Below are 17,272 nucleotides of genomic sequence, written 5' to 3'. Positions count from 1 at the left end.
CTGTTACAGAAAGCATATTTCTTAGTATTAACTTACGCCATCCAGGTACAAGCAGGATGCAGTATACCAGTTGTTGTCATACAGTGAGCAAAGAGCGTGTAAAGCTTCAAGGCAGCTTTCAATAGGAAACAGAAATAGAATTTATTTGGGCATAGGCTAAAGGTTGATAGGAGGCAGGTTTTAAAAAGTTGCTGGTTTTGCTTTCAGAATGTTTCACCTCTTTCTGTTTCAGGGTAACATATCTTGCAGAGAGAAAAGAGGATAAACATTGCATATCTCTAGTTTAATAGTTTAGTTTGAGTAGATATGTAAAGTTTCTGTAGTAGATAGTCCCAACTTTGTGAACTAACATAGTTACAAGAAACAGGGGGTGAAATTCAGAATTTTGTAACTTATGTACATTAGGTGTGTTTGAAAGCCTTAATAATGGAAAACTATTCCGTTATTAAGAATATGGGTATTATACTCAGCATCACCTCGAATTGTAAGATTTAATAATAAATAAAACAAAAAATCAATTGCATTTGTCATTAAAAATGAATCCTGGAATAATAATGTGCAGTGGTAGTATATGATAGTGCTTTACACATACTTAGTTTATTAGATAATATTATTTAAGTTGCATACATACTGCAGCTTCTGAGGGAGAGAAACTTGTTTGCTCTGAAAAAAATAAACATTCTGTCGTTAAATTGCTTTTAGTCCCATTGGGCAGTGTCTCATGTGAGAGAAATAAGTATATGTGGTAGTTAGGTCACACTTAGCTATATACATTTGAAAGTAAATGGGTTTGTTTGGAGATAGGTTCTGGAAGAGAAATGAGAGGACCTCCATTCCACTTAGAGCTTTGTAATGGAATTTAAAATCATTTCTCCATTCTGCAGAAGTAAAAACTCATGAATTGGAAAGATTTCTGAAAAAAAATCAGAAATATTCTTATAACTACATTCCACAAAAATGCTTGAAACAAGCCAGTTCCGAATAATGGATTATGAATCTTTTTAATATACTATAGTTAAGATTAGCTCTGGATTGTCAGAATATTAAATGAGGATGGAAACTACTAATCTGCTCATGGAGAGTATGTAAGCCCTATACTCACTCTTAATTGTTCCCATCATGTGTGTAAGTGAATATGTGTATTTTATAAAGAGGCAGGCAACTTCCCCCAAAAAGTGATATGTGGATGATGATGATGGCAACGATGTTGATTCTACCATTAGGAATCTGAAATGCCTATTAAATGCATCCCCCAAAATGTAAAAAATTCAAACGTCATGAAAACTGCATATAATATGTATGTCAGTTGCTCAATAAATACAAGACCTTTGAAATAAACTAAGCATCCGAGGAGGGGATACCTGTTATTCTCTTTCAAAAACATTCAAGAAATAATCCTTAAAACAGATTAAAGATGTGCAAAGCTTAACTCCAGCTGCTATACAAAAAAGGTATCAGATGAAACTGAGCAGGGAACGCTACGTACTCAACCTTTGGCATATACATTGCGTAACTCCTGTTAAATACTTTTCAAATGTCCACACTTCCATTAAAAATCTGAATATATAAAAATCTTTTACTTCAACATATTTCAAATTGTCATATTTACACTTCAATTTTAAAACAAAGGTCAGTGAAAAATACAGCTATGTCACCACTGAACAATTTAGGATTAAATTAAAAAGCACATATTAAACCAGAAACTTGTCTATGGCCACGAATGTATGAAAACACAGCAGAGCAAGGCAGGGGGGGGGAAAAGCATAAATTTCCAATTTAAACACTTCTATTTAAAAGAAAATACAAACACAGTATCAGAAATGTTTGGCTTTCAAATAACACGGTTTTCCTTACGTGTAAAATCTACAGCTATGAAAAATAATGTACAATACATCTGGAGAACAACTTCAGATAAAGGTTAGTGTGCCTTAAATAGATATTTCACCAAGACAGCCTTTACTGAAAGACATCAGTTACGAAGAATTGAAAAACTTAAAATAAGAGTGAGTGAGTGTGTGTTTATGCGCGCGCACACAAGTTTTAACGTTGTTACTAGGCTACATAATAAATACAAGCTTTGAAGAGAATTGAGCGTACAGGGCAACTGCAGCCTGTACATGCCAGTCTATGAAATAAACAGGAGCCAACACTTCAGAAAACAGTAGTGAAGTAACCAAGATCCCCAAAACTGAGAAATACTCCAGAAAATGTGGGTGCTTGTTTCTACAACTTGTGCTGGTGACAACAAAGAGAAAACAGATCTTTTAAGTGCTAATATAAACAAGCTGCTATTTCACTCACCTCTAGGAAGGATAGGCCTGCCTGAAAAACATTGCAGGGATTTCAGCCAGACCTTTAAAAAAGTTTTTGATTGAAAGAGTGAGAAAGTCTTCATGTGCTTTGGTCCAAAATATGACTTGATAATGACTTTATAATGCTGATGATTCTTTGGGAAGGGGGAAGGGAAACACTAGGCAAGCTGCATGGAAGTTGAGTCATGGCAACTGGACTTCTTTTCTTGTTGGATTGAAACATTTTGCTGCTTCCAGACAACTCTACCTGGCTGACTAGAATCTTCATCGATGTATGCAAGCTGTGGAAAATATTCAGATCTGGTTCCATGTCTTGCTTTGATATTAACTAAGTAAAAGTATGTGTATTGCTGTGTGTTGTTTTTGGTCTACATGCAATGATGCATTTCTCATTATAGGAATTATTTATATGCTGAGGATGGAGTGAACCCTATCAAGGACAGCCAGTCTCTGCAAAAGAAAGCCATTAGTGGCTTGATCAATGAGAACATTATTTTTACTTGCTAAAGATAAAAGGGACAGACATGCTTTCTTCCCAGGAAATTCAATGTTTGTTTTTGCCAGGCAGTGGAAAACTAAATCTTTGTTCTTCTGATCTTTCCTGGGCGCCAACATATATAGGACACCAAAAAGCTAGTTCTGCAATTTCTGCCTTATTTTCTTTTCTTTTCTTCTCTTTTTTCTTTTTTTTTTTTGGGGTGGGTGGGTGGGGGGAAGAGTGTATATCTGTGTGTATATAGAATTCCAGTTAAATTGTCTCCAGTAATCATGCTCAATTTAAGCTACTACATTTACACGTATCCTATTCATATCTTGTCTAAGACAAAACATAATTTGAAATGTGGCATTAACAATTCTCCCAGCAGAACACTTTCCAGCTTTTGTCGGCTGCATTTTTGTGCAAACAACACATTATATAAAGAGAAACATACATTTTTTTTATTTACATTGAACATTCTTCTGAACAGGTATCAGAGTCCTTCACCTTGCTTTTCACAGTCGTAAACAGCATATGATCTACAATACTCTTAATCAGTTGTCATGGATACCATGTAAAAGCTCAGCAGGGTTGTTTATGAACATGTCCAGTTATAAGAATTCCACATAGTTCTCAGGAATCAATCCTATTTTCCCATTCAAGGTTCCTTCCAACCAACCAGGTTCTTGAGATGGATGAACTGGAAAGAGAGATGCAGGTTATTAAATGTGTAAATCTGAGAATTTAAAACAAAATATATATAGAATAGAATTATTTTTTTTTATTGGCCAAGTGTGATTGGACACACAAGGAATTTGTCTTGGTGCATATGCTCTCAGTGTACATAAAAGAAAAGATACGTTCATCAAGGTACAACATTTACAATACAATTGATGATCAATATATCAATATAAATCATAAGGATTGCCAGCAACAAGTTATAGTCATACAGACATAAGTGGAAAGAGATTGGTGATGGGAACTATGAGAAGATTAATAGTAGTGCAGATTCAGTAAATAGTCTGACAGTGTTGAGGGAATTATTTGTTTAGCAGAGTGATGGCCTTTGGGAAAAAGCTGTTCTTGTGTCTAGTTGTTCTGGTGTTTCTTGTTCTGCATTGCTGAGGAGAGAAGTAGGGATAGAGACGCAACATCATTTTGTCCTGATGGTGCCCCTTGGAGTTTTGTACATTGGGGTCTACAATCTAGTTCAGTCCTGTGTGGATGTTTTTTTTCTCAGCTCTCAAAAAGGCATGGGTATTCTGGTGTATTTGCATTTGCAAATCTGCATCCATCTGCACTTCTAATTCACACATGACACTGACCTGCCTTTCAGAATGACCCCTGAGGTCAAAGCATACCTAACAGGCAGGCAAGGTTACAGCAGTTTTCCAGATGTTGTGAAGTACTTTTTGTCCACCAGTGGAATGCTCCATCTACTAGCTAGTTTCACAATCTTAAAATCAAGCCCATATCTAAGCTGATAGTGAAGAGCCACAGTTTCTCATTTCAAATTCTCATTTGAAACCACCAATCTGGCTGTAACATGAACTCATCCGTGCTATTATAGTCTAAGGAGCAGTTTGTTTTCCATAGGAGACATTTGTTTCTGCTCACCTCACCTCACCTCACCTCACCTCACCTCACCTCACCTCACCTCTCTGCATGTGTGGTGTTTCAACATTACATTTTTACCTGAAACCAGGACAAAACAACATGTACAATTGATCTTCCCTCTCCTCCTCCAGTTCGTAACGCCTTTCCCTTAGCTTAACAGAATTATGTCCTAGAATTGGTGGATGCACAGCTTATACCCAATTTTCTTTCATTTCTCATCATTGCTACTCAGAAGGATTCCTCTTCAAGGTGAATGCCCTGTCAGCAAGCCAGCAGACTAAAAGGCAAGCAAGCCAAGGGCTTATAGATGCAGGTTTATTAATATATTGCCATATCCTGATGCTCCCAGGCATTATCAGAGTTTTATTTATTTATTTATTTATTATAATCAATCTAGGCAAATTTGCCCTAGGCAAATTAGTGCTATAAAAATGTAGTATATATGAAGAGCAATAGGATGGGTGGGGAAGGAAAGTATTAGCATTTTATTGATTTTCTGTAGAAGGGAAGCTAACGTTGTTATTGTTGTTAAGCCATAACCAGAAAAGGTTAGCTGCTGTGGGGAACAACTCCTGTGAGCGGGTACAAAGGACACTTGACAATTGACTTACAAGTTCTCATGGTCATCATACTGTGACAAAAATTTAGGTAGGCCTAAGAAAGAATGCTATTCTTTGAAAATGAGCATTTGATTTGAAAAGTTTAAGGGAATACACGTAGTCCTTGACTTATGACCGCAATTGAGCCCAAGATTTCTGTTGTTAAGTGAGACATTTGTCCAAGTGAGTTTTCTCCCATTTTAGGACCTTTCTCGCCACAGTTGTTAAGTGAATCATTGCAGCTACTAAGTTAGTAACACGGTTGTTAAGTGAATCTGGCTCCCCCATTGACTTTGTTTGTCAGAAGGTCTCAAAAGGGGACCACAGGACCTGGGGACACAACAAAGGTGGGTTTCAGCAGGTTCTGACCAGTTCTGGAGAACCGGTAGTGGAAATTTTGAGTAGTTCGGAGAACTGGTAGTAAAACTTCTGACTGGCCCCGCCCCCATCTATTCTCTGCCTTCCAAGCCCCAGCTGATTGGGAGGAATTGGGGATTTTGCAGTATCCTTCCTCCGGAGTGGGGTGGAAATGGAGATTTTACAGTATTCTTCCCCTGCCACGCCCATCAAGCCATGCCCACCAAGCCACGCCCACAGAACTGGTAGTAAAAAAATTTGAAACCCATCACTGGGACACAACGACGGTCATAAATATGAACTAGTTGCCAAACATCTGAATTTTCATCACCTAATCATGGGGATGCTCCAAAGGCCATAACTATGAAAAACGGTCAGAAGTCACATTTTTCAGTGCTGTTGTAACTTTGAACGGTCCCTAACTGTTGTAAGTCGAGGATTACCTGTACAAAAGGATTGAAATTTCATCTAAACTGATTTGTTAAGACGTGGGAAATGGACAGGCGGTGATCTGGAACAGCTCATGGATTCTCTTTGTTAATTGCTGCATGATTGTGGAACTTCCTCCCATTGAGTTGCTGTGCTTTCTCTTTTTTCATCTTTAGTTCATGATAAAAATATACAAACGCATGTTTCACTCTGAACTGAATTTGTGGGTCTAGCTAGAGTACAGCTAGATGGAGGAGGAGGTGGGACAAGGTCTTCTCTCATTCTGTTACTCAGTTTTTTGTTGATTTATAGCCATATTTCTCAGCTGAGGAATGGAAGCAGAAGACACCGTACTCCCGATTTCTATTTATCACTCGAAATCAGATATTAATATCCTCCTTTCATTTTACAGCTGAACCACAAATGTATTAAAGACATGTTTCTTTTGTTCAGCATGGAGTGGATTTTATATAATTGACAGCTGTGCTTTTTTAAAAAAGTTTGTTCTCAACTACAGGAGGACACAGATTGAATGACAGATAGTCCTTGACTGATGACCGGTCGCTTCGTGATCACAGAACAACAACAAAAACAAAAGGGACCTGTGACCTGGATTCAAAGTTCTGACAACTGCTTCCCCCACCCAGGCACACAATCACATGCCTGCATTTTGGATGCTAGGTACCAGGCCAATTTATGGCTGTTTGCAGTGTCCTGTGGTCACATGATCAACATTTGTGAAGTTTTTTATGGGAAAACAGCATTTACTACTGATTTCTTGCCCAAAATGCCCTATAGAGAACAATGGGCTTGCTTTCTGACTTCAGTGTTCACTTTCTCACTGCTGCAAAAATGGTCATAAAATCATGTATGTCACACAGCTAACAACCATCACAACTTGTGACTTCAATTGTGGTTGTAAATCAAGGAATAACAGCATCCCCCTTGAATACAGAGAGGGTCTGAATCAGGGGTGAAATGCTCCCGGATTGGACTGGATCGCGCGATCTGGTAGCGAGTGTGGCTGGTAGTTCGGCAATCCCGAAGCTCCGCCCACTCACCCGGGGCGTTATGTGTTTTTTACCTTCTGCGCATGTGCAGAAGGTTTTGCGCATGCGTAGAAGTCTGGGCGTGCATGTGATGCACGCACGCATGCGAGAGATGCGAGCACGCACGCACAGTGCATGCTCTTTCAAACCGGTAAGGAAGGTAAGTAGATTTCACCCGTGGTCTGAATCATTCCTGGATACTACTTATCCTTTGAAGCTAGTCCAGGCTTCCTGATTCGGAAGAGGCAACCATTTTGACTTCCATTCCTGGATTGCTTTTCCTGTCAATTTAGGAAGTCCAAGCAGATGAAGGAATACCCTTCTTGTAGGACCCAATTGGAGTCAGTCAGCCCAGCCTCAGGGAACTTCTCTTTCTCCAGAATGTGCGACTAGAATGTATTCCAGAATTTAAACTGAAACCCATTCTGGAGAGAGAGAAGTTCCCTGAAGACAGGCTCCAGCTTGAGTCCGGAAGTTGAAAAAATAAATCTCTGGTCCCAATGATTGACTCAGATTAGATCTGCAATATTATCCTGGGACACACATATATATATATTTATCTGCCTTCACTCACAACATCTTTCTTGTCTGCTGAAGGGAGAATAAGAAACTTAGGAAATAAGCAATAAAGGGCCCAGAACAGAGTACAGAAATACTAGATTAGAATTCATCATTTCCCCACACTTTTCTACCCCAGAATAGAAAAGCTTCCACCTATCTCTATGTTCTGCAGTCAAGAGCTTTGGTGGCACAGTGGTTAAAATGCAGTATTGCAAGCTAATTTGGCCAATTGCCAACTGCCAGCAGTTCAGAAGTTCGATTCTCACTGGCTCAGGATTGATTCAGCCTTCCATCCTTCCGAAATCGGTAAAATGAGAAGCCAGATTATTGGGGGCAATAGGCTGACTCTGTAAACTGCTTAGAGAGGGCTGTAAAATACTGTGAAGCAGTATATCAGTCTAAGTGCTATTGCTAGTGCCATCTCTCCTTTTTAATTTCTTCCAAGGATTAATTTGGTCACTCTACTATCAATGGCAAATAACCTGCATCTTCTGTGTTAATAGACCTTCAAAGACTAACTCATGAACAAAGAGATTTCCCTTCACCTAGTCCACACAGCTTACAATCTAAATTTTGAAAATGGAGCCCAAAGAATAAAATTAAGAATAATCCTTTAATCACACACAGCTTTATGACTCTTAGTGTTTTTTTTTCAGGAGGAAGTTCAAGTCTCAGGGAGAGTTCATCCTCTTTATTCATAGTTCCTCTAAAATATCTCCTTTTCTGTAGCACTGTGGTTTAATTTCCCACTGTGGCCTATATCTTAAACTAAAATTCCACCCTGTGTAATATTTCTTCCTACAACCTCCTTTCTTTCCCGTCTTCCTTCTGGTCTTTTTTTTTTTTTTTTTAGCTTTCTGTATTTATGTAGTTAACAAGCATTAGAAAATTATATTCCTGTTTATGAAAAACACTAATGACAACATGGTTACATAAGCCTGGCCATTCATGTTACCCACAGGAGGAGGAAGGCAAAAAGGAAGGAAATATTGTCAAGAAGCCATTGCTGTTTCTATGTAGATAATGTAAAACCCACTCTTGGGAGCGAACAGGGCTTTAGATACAAAAATCTCTTGCTGACCTGCTCATTAAAGGGACTTCCTATAGTTGTCTTTGATAAAGTCCTTCCTTTACTGATTTAAATTCTAAGAAGACATTAAACATAAGGACAGCTGGGAAACATAAATCAAGACAGCAAGAGAAACACATTTGGAAAGATGTGGAAGCTAATGGAGCCATCTTTGTTTCTCGGGGTAATCTTAGATTAAACTCTCTAAACCTAAGGCAAACAATATACCTTAGCAAAAGAAAAAAATAATTACACTATGACACCTCAGTCTGAATAGTTATTAAGAAATAATAGGTTATGAGTCAGAAGTCAGTAAAAATAGAGATCAGGTGTTGATGAGTTAGCAACTATACCTGGCATTCTGTAAATTAAACACACTGTCTATTCTTGATAAATTAGCCTGGATTTCTCTTTCAAAAATCTTTTGAATACTCCCAACTTTCAAGAGTCAGATATGCCAATAAAGTCAATAACAGGCTAATCCTTAACTTTCTGGAAGAATTATTTCTTCTTTTTACAGATCAATAGATCTTCCTGCAACATCTACACTTAATTTAAAATCATGCATATTTTACTACTTTGCTGTAGAACAATCTACTGGCTTAGAACTAGAATAAGGCTAGTTCAGAAGAGTTTGAGATTTATAAAACCAGAAAATATATGGGCTAGGAAAGCATTTCAAAAAACTTTGGTGCTTGCTTATCTTAAATAGCAATAGCACTTAGACTTATATACCGCTTCATAGTGCTTTACCACCCTCTCTGAGTGGTTTACAGAGTCAGCATATTACCCCCAACAATCTGGGTCCTCATGTTACTGACCTCGGAAGGATGGAAGATTGAGCTGGTGAGAATCAAACTGCTGGCAATTGACAGAATTAGTCTGCAATACTGCATTCTAACCATTGCACCACCATGGTGCTTAAATACTTTGGTAAGGCTCATTGGAGGAGCATTGGCTTCAATAATCAATACATTTGTCCTCAGATTCAAGTGATCCTGAGATCAGATTGACAGCATTTAGAAGAAGGTTGCAAGATTATGGGGACAGGATTCTTCAGGCATTATTATGGCGTGAGCAAATGCAGAAATCAAAAGATTAGTCAAAATGAAAGTCCTTGTGCCAAGTCACACTGGAATTACATAAAAGGCTGTGATCTTTTCTTGAGAGATATTTGGACAGCTGTCATCAAAGGTGGTGGCCAAGAAACTTCAAGCTGGAGATTACATTCCTCTCACCTTCTTTACAGAAGTGGCTAGCCTATTACTACCTCTTTTTAGAGTGGGTTCTGTATGGTTTTGTCATAATGTCTCTTGTAATCTTGGATTCAAAAAAATTCTGAACTTAGGCTAATCAGGAGGGAAGATACAAAGAGACAATAATACAATTGTGCTATTGTCTATCTCCTTATAATTATTTATAATTATACATTGTATAATAAATATATGCTGTAAATATACAATAAATATACATTGTAAATACACAATGTTTGTGGCAATAACACAATGATTTGATTCCAATCTCTTTTAATAGTTGAATAATGGAGGCAAGATGAGGAAGGTTTTCTTTTAATGAAACAAAACAGAATGTGTCCAGTGAGGACAGAATTCTGTTTCTTAAATCACATTTTGGACCCAGGAGTGAATTAGGACCAATTGCCCTAATGTGTTAACAGTATCTCATTTCCATCCAGTCCATGAAGCAAACATTCTCTTAACATTTATGATGATTCTAATGGTAATCCCACCCTTTCCCCAATGTATTTGTTAGACTTTTCTACACACACACACACACACACACACACACACACACAGATTAATTTGCAGAAATGTCTAAAAAAAAACATTGGGGGAGAGTATACATACATACATATATACTGTGTGTATGTGTGTGTATATACACACAAACACACACTAAATGAGACTAGCAAATGGAAATTATGATTTCATTTCAGTAAATCCTTGATTATGAGATACTGACAAGATTACTTCCAATCTGCATTCTTTTCTTATTTTCTATCCTAATCTGTACATTGTTCACATTTCATTCTATCTGGCATACTGTACGTATATATAAAAGGAAAGAAACTGAGGCAAAATCACACGCTCAAAAGAACCCTTTTCAGAATGAGAACTGAACTTAGTTGCGTAAATATTAAACATTTTGTTTCAATATTGAACCTAGGTTATTTTCCATTCTTTTTAAAAGTAGCCAAGTACTTCTTATAGCTAACCAAGCAAAACAAAGGAGCACTTCTTTCTGAGATTTAGACGTTGAACTATGTAAGAGTGAAACAAAGAAACAGTATTTGTATCTTATAAAACCATTTTAAAGTATTAACAAGAGGAAAATCATGTGACCACTCAAGGAGATATGTATGTGTGTATGTATGTATGTATGTATGTATGTATGTAGGTAGGTAGGTCTTGGCATTTTTGGGTCTTTTCCCGTGTAAGGTTGAGAGTATTTCGGCGACATTTCGACAAGGTCAACCTTACACGGGAAAAGACCCGAAAATGCCAAGACCTACATACCTATACCCGTGAAAACCTACGAAAACACACACACATATATGTATGTATGTATGTATGTATGTATGTATGTATGTATGTATGTATGTATGTATATGTGTGTGTGTGTGTGTAATAACATAAGCCATTCTCTCCCCCTCTGTGCGTGTTTGTTTGTGTGTTGTGTATGTGTATCTGTACCAAGTATAACATAAGCCATTCTCTCCCCCTCTGTGTGTATATGTGTATCTGTACCAAGTATATTTAATATAATATAACAACAGAGTTGGAAGGGACCTTGGAGGCCTTCTAGTCCAACCCCCTGCCCCCTTCTAGTCCAACCCCCTGCCCCCTGCCCCCTACACCATCTCAGTCAGATGGTTATCCAACATTTTCTTAAAAATTTCCAGTGTTGGAGCATTCACAATTTCTGCAGGCAAGTCGTTCCACTTATTAATTGTTCTAACTGTCAGGAAATTTCTCCTTAGTTCTAAGTTGCTTCTTTCTTTGATCAGTTTCCACCCATTGCTTCTTGTACCCTCAAGATACAGATACACATACACAATTCATAAATGTGGATAGTCTTCCAAAAAACTATGGAGTTGAGATGCCTGAGAACCACATTCTCTCAAATCCATGTCCTTTTCCTTGGTTCTTAGTGTGTTGCTCTGGGAATTGTGCATTTATGGCTGATTAGGGAACTGAAGGAAGGGGTCAGACCAAAGACAAAGCCAGGAATCTTACATTACTGCAAATTCAGCTCTGTCTTCATGAATTGCTGGCTACAGCTCTGACCTCTACCAGCTGCTGCTTCTAACTTCTCACAGGGTTCATTTGACTTTCCTGGCTAAAAATGTTTGCACTGCAAGCAAGAGATGTATGTTTCATCCGATGCTCCCTCTGTGGATGCCTATCTCTATCACAATATGAGCGGTGCAACCCAGTGGTGAAATCTGAACCGGTTTGCTACCGGTTCGCTGGCCACGCATGCGCACTGCATGCCAAACATGCGCTGTGTGCCCATGTGCAGTGCGCACCAAACGCATGCTCTGAGCATGCACGCACGCACGCACACACACACAGTACGCACCAAAAGGAGGGTTGGGAAGGTAAGTAGAAGCGAGGGGGGGGGATCAGCTGTGGCGCGCCATTTAGGTTCGCTAGAAAGCAGGATTTCCTGCTTCTAGCAAAGCTAAACTGTGCTGCATAGCTGATTCCCCCCCCCCCCCGCTGTTCTACTTACCTTCCCAAGCCTCTTTTTCACATGTGCTGCACAGGTGCGCTTGCGCAGTACATCCCAAAAGGAGGCTTGAAAAGAACAGCGGGGGGGGGGGAATCAGCTGTGCAGCGCAGTTTAGCTTTGCTAGAAAGGAGGATTTCCTGCTTCCTAGCAAAGCTAAACCCCGCTGCACAGCTGATCATCAGAAATACCGGTTCGAAGGAATCAGTAGCTTTTTTAAACTGCTGATTGGTCCGAACCGGTAGTTTTTATCACTACTAGTTCGCCCGAACTTGAGCGAACCAGTAGCATTTCACCCCTGGTGCAGCCCCATGTACGCCTTCCTTCCACAAAAGTATATCTAGGAGGGGAAATTGTGCAGAAAATCCCAGCCGTATTATAACGCTTGAGGCTACACTAAGAAAGGAGTTGTGCATTCCATAGGTTGTCCACCACTTCTTTTTAAGCATTCCCTCATGGCTGAGGCTGTTGATTGTGAGACCATTTGATTCAAGAGGTGGTGGGCTCTATTTCATTGGCAGGGTTTCAACTAAGGCTGGTAGACTAGTTGTTCTGGTTACATTACGGATCCAACATTCAACAGAGGGTCGCAATTTTATGGCCTTCACAAATCTATAATTCCATGAACATTACTAAATATAACTTGCATTATGATCTATGGTATTGGAAAAGCTCCTCTAAAATATGCATTTGGTTGGAATTTCCAAATGTTCAGACCTAGAAATGAGTTACTGCATATTCTGGGTCTCCTTCTTTCTATACTGAACGCCTCCCTTCATCCCTAGAAGCTTTCTCTCTAGTGAGTTCAACTCAGCATTTATCCTTATAAAAGAAACCCAACTAGCTTTTGGTAACAAAAGTTCAGACTGAAAATAGCAGTGTCAGTGCTCGTGGTATTTCTCAGAAAGCAAGGAAGTACAATTTTTTTTCTTTATCACCAGTTCTGATAGGATCACATCTTGGAATTACATTACGTGATGCGAAGCACAAGATTTTAGCACATTGCACTTGTCTTCCATCCCTTAAAATCAAGTGTCTATGGAGATTCTCAGTCATCCAGATCATGGTTGTTGCAAAGGTGCTTTTTCAAGAGGCAACTGGACTTTCTGGTTTTTCTTTGAAGATGTTTCGCTTCTCATCCAAGAAGCTTCTTCAGCTCTGACTGGATGTTGGGAATGGAAGGATTTATACTCCTTGTTGGTCATTTGCATTCTTTTAGCAAGTTGTCTGCAAGGAGTATAAATCCTTTCATTCCTCACCATCCAGTCAAAGCTGAAGAAGCTTCTTGGATGAGAAGCGAAACATCTTCAAAGAAAAACCAGAAAGTCCAGTTGCCTCTTGAAAAAGTACCTTTGGGATCACTTAAAATGACTTTTCCTTGAGCTTGTTTGGAGGTTCTAGCAGGAGAGTGCAGCTATTATATACCCTTGACCGAAGATCGGTACAATCCTTCTATCTGGGATGATCGTCCTCTTCCACTGAGTGCGCAGCTTCGGGAGGGACAGACATGATGCGGTGAAGGAGGAAGGGGACACCCGCCTAGCTAGCCAGATCAGCTAAATCAACCCTGGCGATCAATAGGGTGACAGATGTCGCAGCCAGATCGCCCTCTGGGAGAGAAACTACAAACTAACGATGTCAGCTGCTTTTAAGGAGAACCTCTATAAAATGTTTTACCGGCGGCATTTACCACTAGCCAGATTGGCTAAGATGTTCTTAAACCGATTGCTGGAGTGCTGGAGATGTGGCTACAAGCAGGGAACGTTCTACCACATGTGGTGGACCTGCCCCAAGGGTAAAAAATATTGGTGTAAGATAAGAAAGTGGCTGGAAGAGATAACCAAACAGAGGATAGAGTTGAAGCCAGAACTGTTTCTCCTGGGTATTTTTGATGGGAAAATGGGGAAGAATTTACAGTACTTAACATTACACATATTAACCACAAGTAGAATCATTCTAGCACAGAATTGGGAACAAACCTTAAGACCAAATTATAATAAGGAAAATTTCATTCAGAAATGAATGAAATCATTCATTTCTGAATGTGCAGAAATGGACAGATTGTCTATGGAAATGAAGGAGAGGGAAGAGACCGAGTACTATCAAACTTGGAATAGATGGTATTCCTGGCTTGAGAGTAAACATAAAAATTAAGGTATAAGATGTAAAAATGTAATATATATAAATGTAAATATGTGTTATTGATTTGTGGGTAGATGTAAATATAACTTAAATAAGGATATAACTTAGTATGGTGATATATAGAAATAGAACTTTTGCAAATATGATTGTTACGAAAGATATAGATACCGATATGGAAAAAGCTGTTATAAGTGTAAATTTATGTCTTGTGTTTTGTGTTTTAAATGTTGGAAAACTTAATAAATATTATTTTAAAAATAAATAAATAAATGACTTTTCCATGTTTTTCATTCCACTGACGGTAACAACTCTATTCTGATACTCACCATTATCAAATACGGTCCCTGCAGTGAAGGACAGCTCTGAGTGATGTTCTGCTTTACAAGCATACAAGGCTCTAGCTTTGCGGAATGGAGAACTGTGAAAACAGTAATAATTTTAAAAATCAGAATGAAGATAAGCTGATACATGTTTACATGTGCAGACACAAAAACGTTTCTCAATATTTTTTTCTGGCAAATATTTGAAATGGGTGTCAAAGCTGCCAACTAGCGAAATGCAGAGCTCAAGGGGAAACACCAGTCAGAGTTGAGAAAAATGAAGAATATTTGAGATAACAAGCTAAAAGAGGCAAACTGCTTCCTCTTCAAGCCACATTTCACCATTTTGGAAATTCTGCTAAGAGTTATCTGCGATGATTGAGATTGAGGCACTCATACTGTTGCCCAATAGAATGAGCAATAGCACCTCAGAGAATGTGAGAAAAAAATGTGAAAGGCAAATCAGAGACAGAATACCGGGAACACATACTCTACAAAACCAATTATTCTTTGTTCTTTGGAGTAGGAATTGCTGATAAAAAAATATTAGTCAGTGGCTTGACTGAAACTAATGCAGCTAAAGTCTGGTACAAACAACTTCTCAATGCTGCAAAGGCCTTGAACTGAAGATCTGGTAAACACAGGGTTTTTGGTCATTTCTTGAATTATGTTATCTTAATCACTAGGTCTAAGGTAGTCTTTTAGATACCTTATTCATATCTGCTGTAGATTTTTAATTACATCCCTTAACTGAAGCTGTTATGAAATAGAAGCCAGTAAGGATGTCCAGAGATCCATAGGTTGACTATTTATTTATTTAATAAAGTCCAATAACAGTTCTCAATACATCATCTACAAATACAAAACTTATAAAAACAGCATGAAAACAACATACAACGGTCCCAGTAGAAAATAAAGCACATGTAGGATAAAAATCAGGAGTACCAATAATAATACTGTAATGATTGGTACCTTCTGTGTTTTAGGATCAGTAAAAGACAACAACAACAACAACAACCAGTTGAGAAATAGACTACAGACTAGTAGTACTTGGCAGAGTAGCCATGAAGGCCTTGGAAAAGATATTCAGGGGCCTTGATGTGTCTTTACCTACAAAGACCAGAACAGCATAAGCAATTTGAACAATTTTTACCTGCACATTGCTATCATGAAAAGTCATGACTTTGATGAAACAGAATAGAAAGAGAATTGATGCTTTGGAAGTTGGGTGTTAGAATAGAATCCTTTACTGGCCATGTGTGATTGGACACATAAGGAATTTGTCTCTGGTGCATAACCTCTCAGCGTACATACAAACAAGAGGAAATAGTAGGAAAGATGAGAAAAGATGAGAAGATGAGAAGGATAATAGCAATACAGCCTGCTGAGTGGATAAATATCTTTAGGCCTAAGACAGCCCTGTGGAATTAGGTGTTCAGCAGAGTAATGGCATGGGGGAAGGGGGCTCCTTCTGGTTCATGCAGTATATACAGTAGGTCCTCAATGGAAGGCAGGCTGGTTGCAATTGGTGGTGGGTTGTTGTTATTTTTGAGAAAATTGTTAGAGAACACCTTGAGAACACCATGGATAGGCATGAGAACAAAGAAAGGGATCATTGGAAAAAACACCTGTTGGAAGAAATGTCCATCTGGGTTCAGTTCCAAGTGGGGACAAAGACACTGGAAACATGGAGGCTGCTTGGAAAGATGGTTTAATGGTGGCCAGGATCACATGGCTTGAGATCCTGAACAGAAAAGCGATGAGATCCTGTGCGCTCCCTGGCTTTATGCTTTTTCTGAGCTTTGAACTTTCTGGGGCACAGGAAGAGTATCCTGATTGGTTGTCAAACTGCCAGGTGGTCTAGGGGTCTTAGCTAACGTTGTAGGTTGTCTCTCAAGCTTGCTTGAGCCTTGCCATGTGGTGAGTTTCTGTTGCTAGATGAGTCCTATTGTGTTGCAAATGATGGTCCATTGACAAAAGTGGGGGGATTGAGTGAGCTTGGCTGAAGCCTTAATTGCCCATTGACAAAGAATAGAATAGAATAGAATAGAATTTTTATTGGCCAAGTGTGATTGGACACACAAGGAACACAAAGGTGGGGAGAATGAGTTTCTACCATTGACAAAGGTGGGGGAGTCAGGAAGCTGCTTTGTCTTTAAAACATGTTTCTCCATCCAGGGAAATACATTCTGCCTTTTAAATATTTTCTAAAACATTTCATTCTTCTAGGAGGGGGGTGGGTGCTAAATTCCTACACACCCATGCAGAGTTCTTATTGAAGTACAAATAACCAGGGCCAAATTACCCTACTTTGGGCACATTATGCAAAAACCCAGGTCTCTAGAGAAAGCTCCGGTACTGGGAAAACTGGAAGGAAAGAGAAGAAGGAGCCAGACAAGCAGCAAAGTAAAATGACCAAAGTTATAGTGGTGATAGGTGCATCAATGGAAGACTTGAAGGACCAGGCTGGGGAGAGGATAGAGAAACTCTATATACTGTATGCAGTTGCGAAAAATAACCATTGACCTGTTAGCACATAGTCAAGCAATCACCAATAATAAGGTAATACATAAAGCATAAAAATCACAA

At 38.9% G+C, this 17,272-nt stretch overlaps 1 protein-coding gene across 2 annotated transcripts in view; it reads right to left on the bottom strand.

Moving 5' to 3' along the window:
* Positions 1-568: 568 nt before the first annotated feature.
* The window catches only part of ARHGAP26 (Rho GTPase activating protein 26), a 285,303-nt gene continuing 268,599 nt past the window's right edge, over positions 569-17,272 (bottom strand). For both annotated transcript variants that reach the window (XM_058171506.1, XM_058171507.1), the window contains 2 exons: positions 14,690-14,781; positions 569-3,490 (listed from right to left, as the gene is read on the bottom strand). In XM_058171506.1, coding sequence (XP_058027489.1) covers positions 3,402-3,490; positions 14,690-14,781 — 181 coding nt within the window. In that variant the 3' untranslated portion in view covers positions 569-3,401. The remainder of the gene's footprint in view (positions 3,491-14,689; positions 14,782-17,272) is intronic.

This window comes from Ahaetulla prasina, chromosome 2, assembly GCF_028640845.1.
Source record: "Ahaetulla prasina isolate Xishuangbanna chromosome 2, ASM2864084v1, whole genome shotgun sequence".
Lineage (NCBI taxonomy): Eukaryota > Metazoa > Chordata > Lepidosauria > Squamata > Colubridae > Ahaetulla > Ahaetulla prasina.
This window is presented reverse-complemented; position numbering and strand designations above follow the sequence as displayed.